Here is a 21,963-nt window from a genome sequence, read left to right as displayed (position 1 = left end):
GGGGGGTGCCGGTAGAGGGGGGGGGGTGCCGGTAGAGGGGGGGGGTGCCGGTAGAGGGGGGGTGCCGGTAGAGGGGGGGGTGCCGGTAGAGGGGGGGTGCCGGTAGAGGGGGGGTGCCGGTAGAGGGGGGGTGCCGGTAGAGGGGGGGTGCCGGTAGAGGGGGGGTGCCGGTAGAGGGGGGGTGCCGGTAGAGGGGGGGTGCCGGTAGAGGGGGGGTGCCGGTAGAGGGGGGGTGCCGGTAGAGGGGGGGTGCCGGTAGAGGGGGGGTGCCGGTAGAGGGGGGGTGCCGGTAGAGGGGGGGTGCCGGTAGAGGGGGGGTGCCGGTAGAGGGGGGTGCCGGTAGAGGGGGGGTGCCGGTAGAGGGGGGGTGCCGGTAGAGGGGGGGTGCCGGTAGAGGGGGGGTGCCGGTAGAGGGGGGGTGCCGGTAGAGGGGGGGTGCCGGTAGAGGGGGGGTGCCGGTAGAGGGGGGGTGCCGGTAGAGGGGGGGTGCCGGTAGAGGGGGGGTGCCGGTAGAGGGGGGGTGCCGGTAGAGGGGGGGTGCCGGTAGAGGGGGGGTAGAGACTTATGCAACAATACCATGCACTGTAGAGAATTTTTTCTAACAGTGGTTCTTAGATGCTGTACACACTTATATCACCCACTAGATGCAACAGGCACTCACAGTAATCTAAAATTTACCGAACCCAGTCGAAAGACAATCTGACATTGGGTCAGCCTGGTCAATTTGAAAGGTCAGCAAAAAATAGCAGATAGGAAGGGGCTACCTTCATAATATATCTAATGTGGTCAAGAACTTCCTTTCCCAAATAATTTGGTTTGATGAGTAGTTCATTCCCCAGGTGTCTTCCATACAAAATGACCATTTATATACTTCATTTGATTCCCTCATGGTGTATAGTACAAACTGTATTTCAGTGTAGAGGTTAAGTAGGTACAGAAGTGTACATACATAATCAAGCTGGGATTGCAGTCCTGGTTATGGAGTATCAAGACAGGAATTATTGTTGTTCCCCACAAGCTACATTAACGCACTTTAAAATATGTGTAAGTGATGAATAATTATTCAGCTCTTAAGCCTATTATCAAAAGTATGTCCCAGTAATATGATTACTAAAAGTTTTGTACAGGCAACTACAAATCAGAAACAGTGGACAAATTTTTAGACACAAAAAAATAGGAACAAAATTGCTCCATTTGCAAAGCAAAGGTACATAAAGGTAATGGGATAGGTTAACTCCTAAAAAAAAACAAGGATCTGTGACATTCATGTGAATGTTCCATAGTTAGATGCTAGGCTAATTGAAGAAAGTTATGATGAAAAGATGTGGATATTTTTAACAAACAGAGGCATATAATTTGAAATAATGTTCAGAAAGTGTAGCTTTAGAATACAATACCATTTCAAGGAATGCATGGAGGGTACTGAAACCAATCTCGTGTAATGTGCCCATATCAAAGGTCTTGGCCGCAGCAATGGACTCACACAGAATGGTTTACACAGCTATAGATTGTAGGACAAAGACAACAAGCAAGAAGAAGAAGAAAAAATCCACTTTAGGTTTGCAAATGAATTTGAATTGTCATAGGAGGCAAAGTATTTGGAAGATCAGTTGAACAGAGTGGATAGTGTCTTTTAGACAGATTATCAAGTCTGAAAAGTGTAACAGGATGTCGTTTTATTGAAGATGGCGGTTCTGAGAGAATTGGATTACATAAGCAATACTTCCTACCCCCATGAACCATGGACCTTGCCATTGGTGGGGAGGCTTGTGTGCCTCAGCAATACAGATGGCGGTACTGTAGGTGCAACCACAATGGAGGGGTATCTGTTGAGAGGACAGACAAACATGTGGTTCCTCAAGAGGGGCAGCAGCCTTTTCAATAGTTGCAGGGGCAACAGTCTGGATGATTGACTGATCTGGCCTTGTAACATAAAACCAAAACGGCCTTGCTGTGCTGGTACTGCGAACGGCTGAAAGCAAGGGGAAACTACAGCCGTAATTTTTCCCCAGGGCATGCAGCTTTACTGCATGGTTAAATGATGATGGTGTCCTCTTGGGTAAAATATTCCGGAGGTAAAATAGTCCGGAGGTAAAATAGTCCCCCATTTGGATGTCCAGGCGGGGACTACTCAAGAGGACGTCATTATCAGGAGAAACAAAACTGGAGTTGTACGGATCAGAGCGTGGAATGTCAGATCCCTTAATCGGGCAGGTAGGTTAGAAAATTTAAAAAGGGAAATGGATAGGTTGAAGTTAGGTACAGTAGGAATTAGTGAAGTTCGGTGGCAGGAGGAACAAGACTTTTGGTCAGGTGAATACAGGGTTATAAATACAAAATCAAATAGGGGTAATGCAGAAGTAGGTTTAATAATGAATAAAAAAAATAGGAGTGCAGGTAAGCTACTACGTAGTGAATGCATTAGTGAGGCCAAGATAGACATGAAGCCCATGCCTACTGCAGTATTACAAGTTCATATGCCAACGATCTCTGCAGATGATGAAGAAATGGATGAAATGTATGATGAGACAAAAGAAATTATTCAGGTAATCAAGGGAGACGAAAATTTAATAGTCACGGGTGACTGGAATTCGAGAGTAGGAAAAGGGAGAGTAGGAAACATAGTGGGTGAATATGGATTGGGGGAGAGAAATGGAAGAGGAACCCATCTGGTAGAATTTTGCACAGAGCATAACTTAATCATAGCTAACACTTGGTTCAAGAATCATGAAAGAAGGTTGTATACTTGGAAGAATCCTGGAGATACTAGAAGCTATCAGATAGATTATATAATGGTAAGACAGAGATATAGGAACCAGGTTTTAAATTGTAAGACATATCCAGGGGGGCAGATGTGGACTCTGACCACAATCTATTGGTTATGACCTGTAGATTAAAACCGAAGAAACTGCAAAAAGGTGGGAATTTAAGGAGATGGGACCTGGATAAACTGAAAGAACCAGAGGTTGTACAGAGTTTCAGGGAGAGCATAAGGGAACAATTGACACGAATGGGGGAAAGAAATACACTAGAAGAAGAATGAGGGATGAAGTAGTGAAGGCAGCAGAGGATCAAGTAGGTAAAAAGATGAGGGCTAATAGAAATCCTTGGATAACACAAGAAATATTGAATTAATTGATGAAAGGAGAAAATATAAAAACGCAGTAAATGAAGCATGCAAAAAGGAATACAAACGTCTCAGAAATGAGATTGACAGGAAGTGCAAAATGGCTAAGCAGGGAAGGCTAGAGGACAAATGTAAGGATGTAGAGGCTTATCTCACTAGGGGTAAGATAGATACTGCCTACAGGAAAATTAAGGAGACCTTTGGAGAAAAGAGAGCCACTTGTATGAATATCAAGAGCGCAGAACTAAGCAAAGAAGGGAAAGCAGAAAGATGGAACGAGTATATAGAGGGTCTATACAGGGCGATGTTCTTGAGGACAATATGATGGAAATGGAAGAGGATGTAGATGAAAATGAAATGGGAGATGTAATACTGCGTGAAGAGTTTGACAGAGCACTGTAAGACCTGAGTCAAAACAAGGCCCCGGGAGTAGACAACATTCCATTAGAACTACTGGCGGCCTTGTGAGAATCAGTCCTGACAAAACTGTACCATCTGGTGAGCAAGATGTATGAGACAGGCGAAATACCCCAGACTTCAAGAATAATATAATAATTCCAATCCCAAAGAAAGCAGGTGTTGACAGATGAGAAAATTACCGAACTATCAGATAATAAGTCACAGCTGCAAAATACTAACGCATATTCTTTACAGACGAATGGAAAAACTTGGAGAAGCTGAGCTTGGTGAAGATCAGTTTGGATTCCGCAGAAATGTTGGAACACGTGAGGCAATACTGACCCTACAACTTATCTTAGAAAATAGATTAAGGAAAGGCAAACCTACATTTCTAGCATTTGTAGACTTAGAGAAAGCTCTTGGCAATGTTGACTGGAATACTCTCTTTCAAATTCTGAAGGTGGCAGGGGTAAAATACAGGGAGCGCAAGGCTATTTACAATTTGTACAGAAACCAGATGGCAGTTAGAAGGGTCGAGGGGTATGAAATGGAAGCAGTGGTTGGGAAGGGAGTGAGACAGGGTTGTAGCCTCTCCCCGATGTTATTCAATCTGTATATTGAGCAAGCAATAAAGTAAATAAAAGAAAAGTTCAGAGTGGGTAATATAATCCATGGAGAAGAAATAAAAACTTTGAGGTTCGCCTATGACATTGTAATTCTGTCAGAGAGAGCAAAGGACATGGAAGAGCAGCTGAATGGAATGGACAGTATCTTGAAAGGAGGATATAAGATGAACATCAACAAAAGCAAAATGAGGATAATGGATTGTAGTTTATTTAAGTCGGGTGATGCTGAGGGAATTAGATTAGGAAATGAGACGCTTAAAGTAGTAAAGGAGTTTTGCTATTTGGGAAGCAAAATAACTGATGATGGTCAAAGTAGAGAGGATATAAAATGTAAACTGGTAATGGTAAGGAAAGTGTTTCTGAAGAAGAGAAATTTGTTAACATCGAGTATAGATTTAAGTGTCAGGAAGTCATTTCTGAAAGTATTTGTATGGAGTGTAGCCATGCACTCAAGTGAAACATGGATGATAAATAGTTTGGACAAGAAGAGAATAGAAGCTTTTGAAATGTGGTGCTACAGAAGAATGTTGAAGATTAGATGTGTATATCACATAACTAATGAGGAGGTATTGAATAGAATTGGGGAGAAGAGAAGTTTGTGGCGCAACTTGACTAGGAGAAGGGACCAGTTGGTAGGACATGTTTTGAGGCATCAAGGGATCACAAATTTAGCATTGGAGGGCAGCATGGAGTGTAAAATTCGTAGAGGGAGACCAAGAGATGAATACACTAAGCAGATTCAGAAGGATGTAGGTTGCAGTAAGTACTGGGAGATGGAGAAGGTTGCACAGGATAGAGTAGCATGGAGAGCTGCATCAAACCAGTCTCTGGATTGAAGACAACAACAACAACAACAACAACAACAACAACAACAACCATGACTTAATTGTACAATAGGATGCCATAAGAATAACATGTGGTATTTTCCCTTTGATTATCGTTTAGACAACTGATTAAGGTGTTAGGTATTTTATCTAAAGGTTTACAGAACAAGACTTCTCTTATAAAATTTGTTGCACATGATTCATGAGCGTTCACAGAGAATGGTGACATTCAACGGTCTTCCAAGTCATTTCGTGTAGCCCACCATGAACTCGTCTCCTTCTCCAACAACTTCATCACAGAGTGTAACACAACCAATTATTTTCTGGATATATTCCAATATTCGCCCTCTCCTTGAAGTTTTTACCCTCTATAGATCCCTCTAGTATGATGGAAGTTACTCATTGCTCTCTGAACACATGACCTATCATTTTGTTCCTTCTTGTCTATTTTTCTATGGTGAAACTCCTTATGACATCAGTCCACTGAATTTTCAATGGTCTTCTGTAGAATCACATCTCAAACACTTTGATCCTTAACATTTCTGGTTTTCCCATAGTATGTATTTGACTTCTATACAATTCTGTGTTCCAAATGTACAGTTCCCTGCCCCCTTCCAACACTGCAACCCCCTCCTCTTGTGATTTTAGGACTTACAAAAGAATTTTACATGTGCCACCGGCATTATTTCATTGCAGGTCTCCCAATAATTTGTTTAACCCATCCCAGAGCTTCACGATATTTTGTTGAAGATGTAATCTTCAGGTCTGTGCCTGCTATCTTGACATAAAATTGATCTCCTGTAGTTCCATCTTTAGCTAGACAGTTGACAAGTTCATTTCCTGGAATACTTATGGGTCTTGGTGGCCAGATAAAGATCACTGTCTTTCCAGAGCTGCAGAATTGGCAAGTAGTGCCTGGATTTGGTGACCAAAGGATTCTTGGTATAGCACAGGGTTATTACCTTTAAGCAACTTATGGAATCAATACAGATGAGAAAGTTTGTTGTGGCTTGGGATTTGATGTACTGCAAAGCCTGAGAAATAGCAACCACCTCTTCAGTGAATACACTGCAGGCACTTGGTAGTGAGTGCATCTCATGAGGATGATTATTATTATGATTACTAGTTTGTGGCCGGCCGCGGTGGCCGCGCGGTTCTGGCGCTGCAGTCCGGACCCGCGGGACTGCTACGGTTGCAGGTTCGAATCCTGCCTCGGGCATGGGTGTGTGTGATGTCCTTAGGTTAGTTAAGTTTAAGTAGTTCTAAGTTCTAGGGGACTTATGACCTAAGATGTTGAGTCCCATAGTGCTCAGAGCCATTTGAACCATTTGAACTAGTTTGTGGGGTGCTTAAATGCACAGTTATCAGCAGCTGTAGACGTTCCCAGTCATTACACTGTCCAATCTCAGCACTTTCACAAATAATGATGAAATGATGAGGGTAACACAAACACCAGTGCTTCTAATGTCCCCTTATGTGCAAAACTAACTGATTCTGTCATGTACTTTTGGACCATCTGTGTGGATACATATTTAATTACAATAATCATGAAAGACTGAAAGAAAAAGGTGTTTGAGAAGTGTAGGATAAGCATCCTACTTGGGATTACAAAGGAGGACCATCCATAACACTGGACAGAATACAGGCTACAGGTGTGTTGAGAGGGAGCTCTAGGGACACAGACTAATGGATGCTGTTGGAGGTCCTTCATTACAATATCAAGTCAAAACACAGCTAACCTTCCCAGTTTTGGGTGATGCAAAAACAGTTTGGACTGCTAGTTGTGGAACAGAGTTGAGTGACCGGAGCTAGAAATTTGTCAGCAGGGCTCATACAGGAGCCCCCTAAAGCCAACCGCACAACTGTGTGTACAACAGGGTGAAGCAAGTTCAGTACAGATGGTGCTTCTCGCCCATAGGCAGCACATCTGTAGTCCAAGTGGGATAAAATCAGTACTTTGTAAAATCTCTTAAGTACTGTGCAGCCCGTGCCCCACAAAGAGAGACTAAGTAAACAGAGGTCGTTCAGTTTCTTCGTGCAAGTTGCCTCAAGTCAGCAGACATGTGGCAGCCAAGTTAGCCTGTGGTGAAATAAAATACCTAACAATTGGAAAGCTTCAATGACGAAGTAACTGGTCACCAAGGTAAATTTATGGGTGCAGGTGCCCAGACCGAAGTTGACAAAAATGAATAACTTGTGATTTTGCAGCAGAAAATTTATAGCTGTGATTAAGGTCCCAACCATGTGCTCTCCAGACAGCCCCTGAAGGCCAAGATTGTCCACATACACTGATGCAGAGACTGTGGGGCCTACTGAATTTACAATACCATTGATGAGATAGCAAACAGCATTACACTAGGAACCAATCCCTGAGGAACTCCAGTTTCCTGCACATATCGGATACTGAAGGTCTAACCTATCCAGAGCTGAAAAAATTGGAGAGATAGGAAATTCTGGATAGAAGTGAGTAAACTGCCCTGGAATCTGCACTCCTGCAGCATAGATACGATGTAATGTCACCAGATGCCTTCTGTGGGTCAAGGGACACAGCAATCTGATGATGGTGATTCACATAAGCACTGCACACTATGGATTTCAAATGAACCAGATGATCTGTGGTAGACTGGAAAGCCCAAATGCCACTTTGGAATCACAATATATGTCCTCTGGTTTCAAGGCACCAACAAAATGATGAACCATTTATTCAAATAAATTACACAGTCCATTTAACGGGGAGATTGGCCAATAGTTAGTCTTTCCTTGAAAATATGCGAGTCCTTTCCTGGTTTCAGGACAGGAATAATAACGCTTTTCCACCACTGAGAGGGAAATACTCCCTCCTGCCAAATCCAATTAAAAAGCCTGAGGATATGTTTCATGGTGCTGGCAAGACGATGTTTGAGAATTTGCCAATGAATTTATTCAGGTCCAGAGGCTGTATCTCTGCACACTGCCAAAGCACTGTGAAGCTCCCATTCAGTAAGGGGGACACTGTATGATAGAGATGTACTTGGAAAGATAGCAGGTGGAACTTAACAAGATGTTTCCAGGTCAGGAAATGAGGATTGTAATTACTGGAAGTGGACACTTCAGTGAAGTGTGCTGCAATACTTTTAGCAAGTACCACTGGATCAGTGCTAGTGTTACTACTGACAGACACCATGGGTGGTGGATTGCTGTATATACAGCAGAGTTTAATCAATACTTGGGACGATGGGCTGTGGGATTGCATAGTTGAGATATGTTGCTCCCAACATTCCTGCTTCCTTTTCTTTATTAAAAACCATGCGTTCATCTGAAGTCTCTCAAATGCTACTAAATTATCCCTAGTGGGCTGGTGCTTGTGCCACTGAAGCAGTCTGCAGCATTTCCTGATAGCTGCAGTTACATCTTCAGACCACCACAGCACTGGTGGCCATCAGGATGAGCCTGAGAAGTAGGGAGTACTGTTGCTGATGCAGCACAGGTGATAGTGTCCTATACCAATTTGTCAATATCCATCACACAATTGGCTGCAAAAGTGATTGCAGAGGAGATGGCCTGCCACTCAACTTTCCAAAATGACCAACAGTGAGAATATTCTAGATATCTGTGAGTGTAGAGGGAGAGAAATATATGAAAATGGTTGTAGTCACAAAGATCACCATGGATGTGCCTTTGAATCAGGGTTAAGATAATTGGGCTGCATACCCAGTTCAAGAAGAGCATACTATCCTTTAGCCAGCAGCCTGTGGCTGTTGTTTCTTGTCTTGTGAGGGTGCCACCTTCACATGTGTCAGTCAAGCAGTAGGTGCCTGTCCACTTTGGGGTACTGGGACTCCGGGCAACAGCTACTATGCCAGGTAGCCCCTGACACGGCGGAGTGGCACTCACGGGGAGAGCCTCTGATGAGAGTGAGTGGCATAGGGGTAGATAATGTAACTGACATTCCCTCCTCCAAAATGTGGGACAGTCACTGGAATATGACCATGACAAGGAGGTGTCATCCAAGACTTTATTATGTGAGGTGTGGACATCACAGTCACAAAATTTGAAGCCATATTAGTCATATGAAGTCTTTGAAACTTTTTCCTTGCATCTTGGTAAGACAAGTGATCAATGTTTATTTTCCTCTCCCTCCTCATTCATCATAATGGTTACTACCATTATGATGAATGAGGAGGATGCAGTTCAGGACAGTTCACACACATAGAGGGTTTGTCACAATGGTTGCCCTCATGGGGCACACATCCACGCACCCTACCAAACCTTTGGCATTTAAAACATTGTATTAGAGGAGGGATACAAGGCCTGACATCACACCTACAAACTGTGACCATAGACTCCTCAGGTAAAATGTTCCCACTGAAGGAAAGGATAAAAGCTCCAGTGTGCTTTATTATCCTCGGGTCCCTTCTGGATGTGGCAAACAAAATGGGCTCAGTGCCATGGCAGATTAGTATGCAGCTCTTCATCAATTTGTAGTATTAGGTCCCAACGGAAGTCCACATCCAGAATTCTATTGAGGTTATTACGAGGAGAAATTGTGACTGGTATCTTTGTTAACTTGACACAGGTCCTTGACTGGTTGGCAGGTGATGTTTTGATCAGCAAAGGTCAATTTCTCATCTTCTCTATTGCTACAACCTCTCCAAACCAATCTTCAATATTTTCAATGAAAAAGATTGGCCTCATCACAGGGATAGAGCTGCCATCAGTTTGTGAATGAACTGAGATCTCAGCACAATGTCCACTTCCATTTCTCCTCGCCTGGCTCTCATCTTGAGGCTTGGTCAATGATAGAAATCCTGTAGGATTGTAAACTTCTGCATTAAAATCACTGTTCCTGATTGATAAGAGGGCCATGTTTGCACAAACACCATTAAGTTTGATTCATTCATTGCAGATCATCTGCCCCAATACTGCTTAATTCAGTTGGAGGCTCTCCCCACGAGTGGCAGCCCGCTGAGGCAAAGGCCACCTGGCACAATAGCCGTTTCACAAAGTCTCAGTACTCTGAAGTGAGCAGGCATCTACTCCTAGGCTGACATGTGGAGTTCACAGCTCAGACATCTGTAGTGCAATCTCTGTGTTATCAGGGAGCTACCACTGAGAGGGTACATGACAACTGAACAATTATGAACTGGCTACCATGCTGGATTTTGGGTGCAGAGGTAGATCCACTTGATTGATAGGTACAAATGACAACAACGCACAGTGGAGAGGTAATGCACCACAGTAAGGCATCCTTCCCCAAATGGCCTGCACATTTGGAAAGCACATGTCAAACCCAAAAAAGGTGACCAGAATGTCAGAAACCAAAGAATGTGAGGGGGAAATGAGATAAAGTGAAAAGTGAAAAAGAGTGAAACCTTCTAATGTCTGAAGAATTGTCGCATGGCCAAGGTAAAAAGTTTTACCCAATCTGAAGAAACTCCTATTAGTTGCCTCTTATGACATACAGGGAAGGTCCATGGGTCTGACACTGATGATTAGTGAATTGTATAACAGAACTTAATATTCATGTATAGCCAGCACCATTTGTGTTGTACAGTATTTTATTTGAGACCTGTGTTGAAATGATTGTATGTAGTAGTTTAGTAATCTTTGTGTATGTTTCACGTGATACAAAATCTTAATGTAAGCCTTACAGTGAATTGGTTATTCTATCATTTTATCACAGTGTCCTTCCCCTTGGCAGATCAAAATGAGAGAGTAATCCAGAATGTTATGCCAATACTGAGTTCATTACAAACTGTAAGTAAATAACCTTCAAAATAGCAAAAACAAAAAATTAATTTAATTACCTTCATTCTTTCTCCAATTATCCGTATATAACTTCCAGAATCTTGGTATTCCAAATTGAAATTTCTTTTTAATTTCATTAGGCAAACCTGAAAATGTAAATAAAGACATATCAATAATTATCAACAACACTCAGAGCTTAATTATGCTTTGTACCAGACAGACATAAAAAGATACAAAAGGTGACAAATACTTCAAATAAAGAGTTACCCCATTAGCAAAACAAAGAGTTGTAGCAGACAAGATATGCACAAATTAATTCAACCAGAATTTCATACTAGTCAGCCCATTCACCAGTTATGAAAATTTGTTCATAGCAGTAAAAGTGCAAGTGATCTGTATTAAATAAATGAACGAGTAATCAGTGATCTGGTGTCAAACCTTTCATTTAAAAAGTTACCCCTCTGTGATTAGTCCTCACCTGAAACAACAAAACAATCGTCATGTACAACAAATGGGGAATGCTTATCAATCCTTGATACCACTCACACTAACAGGGAATTAACAAACCCAGCTTTTATATTATTGTCATTATCATCACCCTCCTCCACTTTGTAACACTGAGACTCATTTAAGTTTACATTTTGATCTTCTGTACTCATTTTGTTCACTCTTTGGTTTGAATAAAGATTCCTGTTTTGTTAAGCTTTCTACCTTGTGTACTTAATTTTTAAAGTCAACTTCCTGCCTACATTCTCTCGTGAATGTTTTGTTTTCACTAGTGGAGGAGAAAAAATTCAGTGGATGTTTGGGTAGAAAAATTTGAACTATCATTTATGAATGAAAATGATTGCTCCAGGTCCAGTAAGCCTACAGCAACATTGCTTGGGTGTCACTGGTTCTCCAGGAGTGAGTGTGTGTGTGTGTGTGTGTGTGTGTGTGTGTGTGTGTGTGTGAGTGTGAGAGAGAGAGAGAGAGAGAGAGAGAGAGAGAGAGAGAGATTTGATGATGAGAGAAGGAGAAAGAAAGAAAGAAAGAAAAAGTAAGGAGAAATAAATAAGAAGGAAGAAGAAGAAGAAATAACACAGTACCGGCACATATCCTACAACTCTCCACTGACACCAACAGGACTACCAAGCATCAAGTCCCCATCTGACAGAAGGCTGTAGTCTGTCCTCACACTGTGGGAAGATCTGGAATTTAATCTGGGATAAAGATTGAAAAATTAGTGTTCAGCATCTCTTAACATGTCTTTTTCCTGGGATCTCATTGACAGGATTCGAGTTTTCTTCAGTGATGAAGTCCTGCTCTGAAGTAAGCTCTATGGCCAGAGTGTCAGAGTACATTAGGAGATACAAGGTCTGGACACACTGAGTATTGTCTGTGCATCAACATAAACTGCTTCCATTATTTTGAGAAGACTTCTGTGAACGGGCCAAGAATGAATGCCATTCTATAGGTCTCAACTGTCACCTTATTCTGTTATACTGGATGGTATCTTCAGGTAAATAGATCACACAAAATCATAAAAACAGCCACAGTCTAAGTGGTATACTGGATAATCATTACAAAACTTTAACATTTAGGATCTGTCTATCCACATGGCCTATCATGGAGAAACTCACAGCACAAACCTCATTTGAAGTCCCATGTGTTTCTTGTCAAATGTAACTGCCCTGAGCTAAAGTATCAACAATGTAGGAAAAGACAGATACATGACTGCCAACTCCATCAACACTCTGGCCTGAGATACCCGAGTCGGCAGTCGTGTACATGAAGTGTCCTTATTTGTGTATACTAATGATGTGTGTCTCCCTTACTGATTGAGGCTGTGGCCAAAAGGTTTATTTAAGTGCCTTTCAATTGTGCCTGTCTGCAAATTAATGTGTCTTCTTTACAGGAAGTAGCTATCTGTCTTTCCCAACACTTTAAATATTCCTCACTGGAGTTTCCAATGAGTAAGTTGAAGTACCATTTAAAACCACATCTCACCTTTTATTTAAAAAATTAGAAAATCACTGCTTTTGCACATTCCTTAGATCCCACGAGATACAACTGCTGGTGACATTCCATAGAAGCTTGGAGAACACGCTAACAATCAAAAACAGATTCTGTGCAATGGTTTGAACACATTTAGGTGCATATTTGCTGTTTATTTAAAAAGAAAATGGCACCACTCTAAAACTACTACTCAAATTGGCACAATTTTTTTTAAGGAAATTGTTTGAAAGGTATCATGTTTTGAAATGATTTTTTCAGCCATGAGATTCTATATAATACTGATAGCTGCTATAAAAACCTATTAATTAAGTTGTACCCATGGAAGACATAATGGAAGCAGACAAGTGTATCAGAAACACACATCAGATTATAGTTCTCCCTTTGCTGATTGGTCCTCCCTAAGAAATTCATCAAAGCAATATGAAACAATACCATGTTAGATATTTACCACATCCAGCTATAGTTCATCTCTCAACTTCTTGTATATTAATATTCACCACTAATTCATACTGTGCATTGAGAGTGGTTTTACCTTTTTCTTTTTGTAGTTTAAGCTTTTTTAATAATAAAACAAAAGAGATCTCATACCTACTTGCAGCACAGCAAACATTAACCCAATCAAATGTAGCCTTGAATACCTGAGCAAGAGCAGTACAACATGTGTACTGCACATAAAGATAGTTCACAAACAACTGCTATAACTTTGCAGTTCACCCCCATCAGCACAGTTGAGGTTGACATGTCTTTTAAACAGGTTTCAGACATCCTATTGTTGGTTCAGGTATCATACTTTCTCACTGTGCTACGAAAGCAGATTATTAATTAATATGAGGAGAGCTTGTAATACCTCAGTAAGGTTGAAGGGGACACATTAGGGTCAATACAAATATCCTAATGTCACTATACAAGTATCACTTTAGAATATTTTATTGTATGTTAAATATATTTGAAATTATGATTAGTAGTGATTCATCTGTGATGTTGGAGGAGCTATACAAGATTTCTAACTGATAAAATGTAAACTGTTTCAAAGTCATGCAGCTGACCACAGGGTAACTGTCTCTAGGATCATATGGGCACTTCATGGAAAACAATTAAGATTACCACCAAATGACAACAACTTGAAAGCTTTGTCAGCTCATAATCAGCCTGTATACTGGTGATGTTGACACTTGGGGCCGAAATTTAGAAACACTTCTGCCTGGACTGAGAATCATTTGAACACAGCTCTGTCAAGGCTCAGCACTGCTCACATAACTCTCTAAAACTGCTGGTCATTTCATACTGGTATATCACAAGCAGAGTCACCAGCATCCCTATCATCCCACAAATGCTCCTCTGAAGCAGTATTTCACACAGGAGAAAGTACAGTGTGGGGGAACTCAGGCAACAGCTTTAAATTTCCCATCACATCCAGCTCCTCCATCACGTGTACCTCACTACAGTGTGTTTAATTAGATAGCAATAAGCCATAGCTTAAAATTCTGCAATTTATTGTAGCCACATGAGAAGTAGTAGAAGCAGTTGGCTTTAAGTATCTGAAGGTATGTCAGTGGGAGAGGGAGAAATGGGATATTGCTCACTAACTGAGATTCTCAACATTGCTCCTTTACATACAGGCGACAACCATCAAATAGGCCAAATTCAGGAACAGACATATGAGGACTACCCACCTCTGAGTGATCTGCCATGCAGTTGCATGGGCCTCTATAGCACAGCTCTACAGAGTTGAGTGGCAACCATGGGTCATTTGGATCAGACCCAGCACTGCTGCGAGTTTGGATTTTGTAGTTTTCTCTCTATACTCTCTGTATGCTCGTCAGCATATAGTCTCACACCCCTACCCTTCTACATTTAACCTTCCATCAGCATAACCTCCTTTTTCCTACATAGTATATTTCACTGAAAGTAAAGCGCATGCAAGACTATTACAAAAATATGAAAGAAAATCTGGCCAGCACCTACATTAAGTAGTGGTGGTATTAGTAGTGCTGACAGACAAGTATTTCTGTCCTAGCTTTCTGAACTGTTACCTCTTCCCTCATGGAAGAAACTGATACAGGTTGAGGAAGGTACGAAGCGTGGATCACTGAAATGAGAATCAATTGTTGTAAGGATGAGGAGATACAAAGATGAAGAGGGTAGGGAAAGGAGGGGATGGAGAGGGTTTTTTTGTTTTTTGTTTTTTTGTTTTGGTTTTTTAGGGCGCAAAACTGCTATGGTCATTAGCGCCCGGCCCATGACTTAGGAAACAGTAAAAAACCGAAAATGGAAACCAGCAGCAATGGGAACGAAAGTCATAAAATTGGAGAAACTAAAAGCAGAAGGAAGGCATAAAAATCCACTACAGAAAGGGTTTGGTTGTCCCCAAAAAAAGCTTCAAATGACTGACGTCATTTCACTGGCACTAGTAAACTCGAGAACGCGATCGGCTGAGCGCATGTCATCTGCTAAAATTGACGATATATCAGGCGATAGCTGTAGACGGGAGCGTAACGGATTAAAATAGGGGCACTCAATTAAAAGGTGTCTTACCGTCCACAGCTGAGAGCAGTGGGGACAGAGTAGGGGAGGATTGCCGCTTAAAAGATGTCGATGGCTAAAAAGACAGTGCCCTATCCGGAGTCTAGTTAAAATTACCTCCTCCCGATGACGCATTCGGGAGGAAGAGGTCCAAGCACAAGGAAGAGCTTTCACGTCCCGCAATTTATTATGGGGAAGTGTCGACCAATGCACGTGCCATAAATGAACAACACGATGACATAAAACGCTCCGTAGATTGGCGAAAGGAATCGATCGAATAGCCGGCTGAAGAAGAGAGACTGCAGCCTTGGCCGCAATATCGGCCGCCTCATTTCCACAGATACCAATGTGTCGCAGGAGCCAGAGGAACGCCACCGAGACGCCCCCCAGGTGGAGCAAGTGCAGACAGTCCTGAATCCGGTGGACCAGAGGGTGCACAGAGTAAAGAGCTTGGAGACTGAGGAGAGAGCTGAGAGAATCTGAGCAGATAACGTACTGTATCCGCTGATGGCGGCGGATGTAGTGGACAGCCTGGACAACAGTGTAAAGCTCCGCAGTATAAACCGAACACTGATCGGGAAGCCGAAAGTGATTTGGGGTGTCGCCAACAATATAGGCACTCCCTGCAACAAACGATGTTCTCAAGCCGTCGGTGTAAATAAATGTGGCGTCCATCATTTGTGCACATAGAGCAGCAAATGCCCGACGATAAACAAGTGAAGGAGTACCATCCTTGGGAAATCGACAAAGGTCACGGAGCAGGCAGATCCGGGGACTGAGCCAAGGCGGTGCTGTACCCCAAGTTGTCAAGAAGGTTTTAGGAAAACGGAAGGAAAGAGAATGGAGCAGTTGACGGAAATGGAATCCCGGTGGTAGTAGGCAGGAGGGGCGGCCTGCATACCCTACATCAAAGGAGGCGTCGAAAAAAATGTCATGGGCTGGATTAGCAGGCAGGGAAGACAGATGGCTAGCATATCGACTCAGAAGGACTGCTCGCCGATTGGACAACGGAGGTTCAGTGGTCTCAGCATAAAGGCTTTCCACAGGGCTGGTGTAAAAAGCTGCAGACACTAATCGTAATCCACGATGGTGGATAGAGTCGAGACACCGAAGAATAGACGGCCGAGCAGAGGAGTAGACTATGCTTCCATAATCCAATTTCGAGCACACTAAGGCGTGATAGAGGCAGAGAAGGACCACTCGGTCCGCTCCCCAGGAGGTACGATTCAGGACACGGACGGTGCTGAGGGATCACAGACAGCGAGCCGAAAGATAGGAAACGTGGGAGGACCAGCACAGTTTTCTGTCAAACATAAGACCCAAGAATTTAGCGACGTCTGAAAACGGAAGGTTGACAGGTCCTAGATGTAAGGAGGGTGGAAGAAACTCCTTTCATCGCCAAAAATTTACACAAACGGTCTTACTGGGAGAAAAACGGAAGCCGGTTTCGATGCTCCAAGAGTGGAGGCGATCGAGACATCCTTGAAGACGTCGTTCAAGAAGGCTGGTCCGTTGAGAGCTGTAGTAGATCGCAAAATCGTCCACAAAGAGGGAGCCCGAGAAATCAGGAAGGAGACAATCCATAATTGGATTTATGGCGATGACAAACAGTACAACACTCAGCACGGAGCCCTGGGGTACCCCGTTTTCTTGGGAGAAAGTAGGGGAGAGAGTAGTGTTCACCCACATCCTAAATGAGCACTCTGCCATAAATTCGCGAAGAAAAAGGGGCAGCCGGCGTCGAAAGCCCCAAGAGAACAGTGTGTGGAGGATGCCTGTCCTCCAACAGGTACTGTATGCTCTCTCCAGATCAAAAAATATTGATACCGTTTGGCGTTTCCGGAGAAAATTGTTCATGATATAAGTGGAGAGAGCAACAAGATGGTCAACAGCAGAACGATGCTATCGGAATCCGCATTGGGCAGGTGTTAAAAAGACTGCAGAATTCCAGCCACCAAGCTAAACGGTAATTCACCATACGCTCCAAAACGTTACAGACACTACTCGTGAGAGAAATGGGGCGATAGCTAGAGGGGAGATGTTTGTCCTTTCCAGGTTTCGGAACAGGAACGACGATAGCTTCCCGCCATCGTCTGGGAAAAATACTGTCGGTCCAAATTCGATTATAAAGGTGAAGGAGGTAATGCAGACTATGGGTTGATAAATGCAGCAACATTTGGACGTGCATACCATCCGGTCCTGGGACGGAGGAGCGAGAAGAAGAGAGTGCATGTTGGAGTTCCCGCATGGAGAAAACAGTATTGTAGCTTTCGCGAGTTTGAGAGGAGAAAGCTGGATGTCGCACTTCCGCCGTACGTTTCTTCGGGAGAAACGCTGGTGGGTAATTTGAAGAGCTCGAAATCTCAGCAAAGTGCTGACCCAGTGTGTTAGAAATTGTGACGGGGTCCACTAATGTATCATGCGCGACAGTGAGCCCAGAGACCGAGGAGAAACTAGGCGTGCCTGAGAACCGTCGAAGCCGACTCCAAACTTCCGAGGTGTTAAATGAGCTAATAAAGAATTTCCAGCTGGCCTTCTTGCTATCGCGGATGACGCGACGGCATTGCGCACGGAACTGCTTATAATGGATACAGTTGGCCAAAGTAGGATGGTGTCGGAAAATGCGAAGAGCACGTCGCCGCTCACGTATTGCGTCACAGCATGCCTCGTTCCACCAAGGAACTGGGGGGCGCCGAGGCAATTCGGAGGTGCATGGTATTGAACGTTCTGCAGCTGTAAGAATAACATCGGTAATATGTGCGATCTCATCGTCGACGCTGGGAAAGCGACGGTCATCGAATGTCGCTAGAGACGAAAAAAGTGTCCAATCAGCTTGGGCAAACTTCCAGCATCGCGGCCGCAAATATGGTAGTTGAGGCTGCAGTCTAAGGACGCATGGAAAGTGGTCACTCGAGTGTGTATCATCAAGGGTGAACCATTCGAAGCGCCTAGCTAGCGGAACAGTACCGACCGCAAGGTCCAAATGAGATAAATTTGTCGTGGAGGCAGACAAAAATGTGGGGACCCCAGTGTTGAGGCAAATTAGATCCGCTTGGTGGAAGACGTCTAGCAATAGTGAGCCACGTGGACAAGGATGTGGAGATCCCCAAAGCGGGTGGTTGGCATTTAAGTCCCCAACCAGCAAATAGGGGGGTGGAAGCTGACCAAGAAGATGAAGGAGATCAGCTCGTGCCATTGGTGTGGACGATGGAATGTATACAGTACAAAGAGAGAACGTGTATCCAGAAAGGGAAAGACTGACAGCGACAGCTTGGAAGGAAGTGTTTAAATGGATTGGGTGATAATGGAGAGTATCATGGAGAAGAATCATGAGTCCTCCATGGGCTGGAGTGCCTTCAACAGAGGGGAGATCATATCGGACGGACTGAAAATGAGGGAGAACAAAGTGGTCATGGGGACGCAGCTTTGTTTCCTGAAGACAGAAGATGACCGGCGAGTAGGATCGTAAGAGGATCGACAATTCATCCCGATTGGCTCTAATGCTGCGGATATTCCAGTGGATAATGGACATAGGGTGAACAGAAAATGGAGGGATGTGACAAAAGTTGCTGTCAACTCGACTGCTCAGAGCTTGCGACCAACAGCATGGAGCGGCATACAGCTTAAGGCAGAAGATCCTGATCCATAGGTTGGTCAGGAGCAGCTCCTGCCACCAGCGATCGGCCGATTGATCGGCCACCAGCAGTGCGCCTCGGCAACACATAAGACGGCCGAGGGCGATTTCCGCCAGGAGGTGCTGTAGATGGGACATGCCTTGGCGGAGAAGGAGATGAACTGGGTTTCTTTGTAGCCTTCTTGGAATTATGATGTTTAGAAGAAGGAGGAACCGATGGTTGTTAAGTTGGGGTACGTAAAAAATCTTCACGAGTGTGCTCTTTTTTCGAAGTCTTGGTGTCTGACTTTTGGGCTTGAGATTTAGCAGAACCCGATGAAGAGTGAGCCATAGAGTGGGCAGGCGAAAGTGGTGAGGTTGAACGGGCGATCTTTGCGCTGGCCGATCTGACGACCGTGGCTCTAAAGGCGAGGTCGCAAGTCTGCGTGGCCGCCTCCTTTGTTGGCCGAGGAGAAGCAAGGACAGTGCTGTATTTTCCTGTCTGAGACACGGTGGGCTGTCGACTGGCGAATAATTTTCGAGCAGTAAAGGTTGACACCTTTTCCTTCACTCTGATTTCCTGGATGAGCTTTTCGTCCTTAAAAACGGGACAATCTCAAGAGGAAGCAGCGTGGTCACCCATACAGTTGCTGCAGCGAGGGGATGGAGGTGGACAAGCACCCTCATGGGCATCCTTGCTACACATAACACATTTGGCCGGATTGGAACAGGACTGGCTAGTGTCATTGAACTGCTGACACTGATAGCAACGCGTAGGGTTCAGGACGTAAGGGCGAACGGAAATTATCTCATAGCCTGCTTCGATTTTCGATGGGAGTTGAACTCTGTCAAATGTCAAGAAGACAGTACGGGTTGGAATGATGTTCGTGTCAACCCTTTTCATAACTCTATGAACAGCCGTTACGCCCTGGTCAGACAGGTAGTGCTGAATTTCTTCGTCAGACAATCCATCAAGGGAGCGTGTATGAACGACTCCACGTGAGGAATTTAAAGTGCGGTGCACTTCAACCCGGAGCAGTGACGTACGCAGCAATTTTTGTGCCTGGAGGGCACTGACTGTTTCTAACAACAAGGTGCCATTCCGTAATCTGGAACAAGACTTAACAGGACCTGCAATTGTGTCGACACCTGTCTGAAAAATGAAAGGGTTGACTGTGGAGAAGTCGTGACCTTCGTCAGACCGAGAAACAACAAGGAACTGTGGCAATGATGGAAGAACTGACTGTGGCTGAGACTCAGTGAACTTACGTTTGTGAGCAGACATAGTGGAAGGTGAGGAAACTATTGCGGCAGAATCCCCCTTGATTACCGGCGTCTCCGATGGCGCACTCCTCCTTTGTGGGGGCCCTCTCCGAGGGCACTCCCGCCTTTGGTGATTGTTCACACCTCAGGTCACACCTCCCGACAAATGGACGGACGGACCAATCGGCACTTTCGAAAGGTATCAGCTCGGGTAATCACCCCTCCCTGGGCCTGACCATTACCAGGAGGTACGTACGTGTCCTACCTGTCTACCCGGGGCGGGGAATTACGCGTTACCCCGTCACCGGCTACGCACAAAAAGGCGTGTGTCGGCCTTCAGACACGCACAGGGAGGAAGAAAGAGAAAGGGAAAGGAAAGAACAGAGGTCTCAAATGCCGCAGCGGAGAAAAGGGTAAAGAGAAGAGGTAAGGAAAAGAGAACGACAAAGGAAGGATGAAGACATACAAGCAAGGAAGGCAAAGAATGCAGTACATTTACGAGCGTCCGTCTCCAGACGTAGGCACAAACCATACTCCCAGAGGGGGAGAAAGGGAAGGAATGAGCCAGAGGGGGGGGGGGGGGGGAGCGAAGGTGGGGGATGGGGAAGGATGCGGAATGGGACGGTATGCAGCCCGGAAAGGAAGGAAGGCCACATTAGCTCGGGGTCCCGTGCTCGCTACACACGTATCCACAAAAGAGTTGTGGGCCCCCTGGGGGGGATGGATGGAGAGGGGTGTGGTCAGAGACTACATTATAGATAGTACATTGGTAAACACTGTGCCTGGTTCACTGCAGAGATGACAGGTTGATAAGTAATCATGGATTATGTGGGAGTGGCATAATAGTGTTTTTATGAGTGAGAAAAGAAAGACACTGTGTGGGCAGGGAGAAGAACAAAGGCAGAAAAGTAATAAACTAAATAATAAGACTTGATAAAAAGGAAACATGTGTGAAACCCATTGAAATAATTATGATTAAGAATTATGGCAGGAATATGCTAACAGAGGTTAAGTACTGTAAGATATAGGTATGTAGGGATGTGTTGCAGGGTAATTTCCCAGTTCTAGAGTCCATGGAAACCTATAAGGTAGGAGGGTCTGTGTACTCCATGAGCCTCAGTGCTTGATGTAAGACATGGGCTGTTTGGATCCTCTCACTAGACAGTAGTTCTTATGGACTCCAGAGATGAGACCTTGCCTCCCACACATCTCGACATCCCTCCATTTACACAACCCCTTTTTCACCACCACCACCACCACCACCACCACCACCACCACCACCACCACCACACCTTTCCTCCCTCTCTCTATCCAACTCTTCTCACCCACTCCCATTTTTGGTTGTATTACTCATGTCTCACTTTCCTCATATTCTTTTTTAAGGGGTACAGCTCATATAACAAAGTACAGAGAGTACAGACGGAAACTTACAAAATCCAAAACTCACAACAGCGGTACTTTCGGGGGTAAATCGGACCCAATCCAGAGAATAATGAAGTGGATAATGGAGGTAGTATTTGCACTACTCACCATGAAGATGACACACTGAGCTGTAGATGATCACAATGGAGAATGTTTGCTTTCAGCCAAAGCCACCTTCAGAAAAGATAATGCACATACATTATTGCTGTCTCTGGCTGCTCCAGCCATAATTCAGCGGTCACATCAAATAAAAGCAACAGGAAGGGTGACAAATAGCAGCATACAGATGTGGTGAGGGAAGAGCACTGTCTGACAGAGTGTGCAGGGTCTAATTGGTAGCAGTACAAAGCTGCTGGAACAGCATCTGGAGGCTGTTGTGGAGTGGGTGGGGAAGGATATGGGAGGAAAGGGAGTGGAAAAAGAAGAGGAGCAGAGAAGGGG

The 21,963-nt window shown here is 44.2% G+C and overlaps 1 protein-coding gene across 1 annotated transcript in view; it reads right to left on the bottom strand.

Moving 5' to 3' along the window:
- LOC126195770 (trichohyalin-like) overlaps positions 1-21,435 on the bottom strand; it is a 173,089-nt gene extending 151,654 nt beyond the window's left edge. The window contains exon 1 of the mRNA XM_049934402.1: positions 21,259-21,435. Coding sequence (XP_049790359.1) covers positions 21,259-21,435 — 177 coding nt within the window. The remainder of the gene's footprint in view (positions 1-21,258) is intronic.
- Between the last annotated feature and the right edge of the window lie 528 nt (positions 21,436-21,963).

Source organism: Schistocerca nitens, chromosome 7 (genome assembly GCF_023898315.1).
Source record: "Schistocerca nitens isolate TAMUIC-IGC-003100 chromosome 7, iqSchNite1.1, whole genome shotgun sequence".
In the NCBI taxonomy this organism is placed as follows: domain Eukaryota; kingdom Metazoa; phylum Arthropoda; class Insecta; order Orthoptera; family Acrididae; genus Schistocerca; species Schistocerca nitens.
Note: the sequence above shows the minus strand (reverse complement) of the source record. Positions and strands in the feature narration are given on the sequence as shown.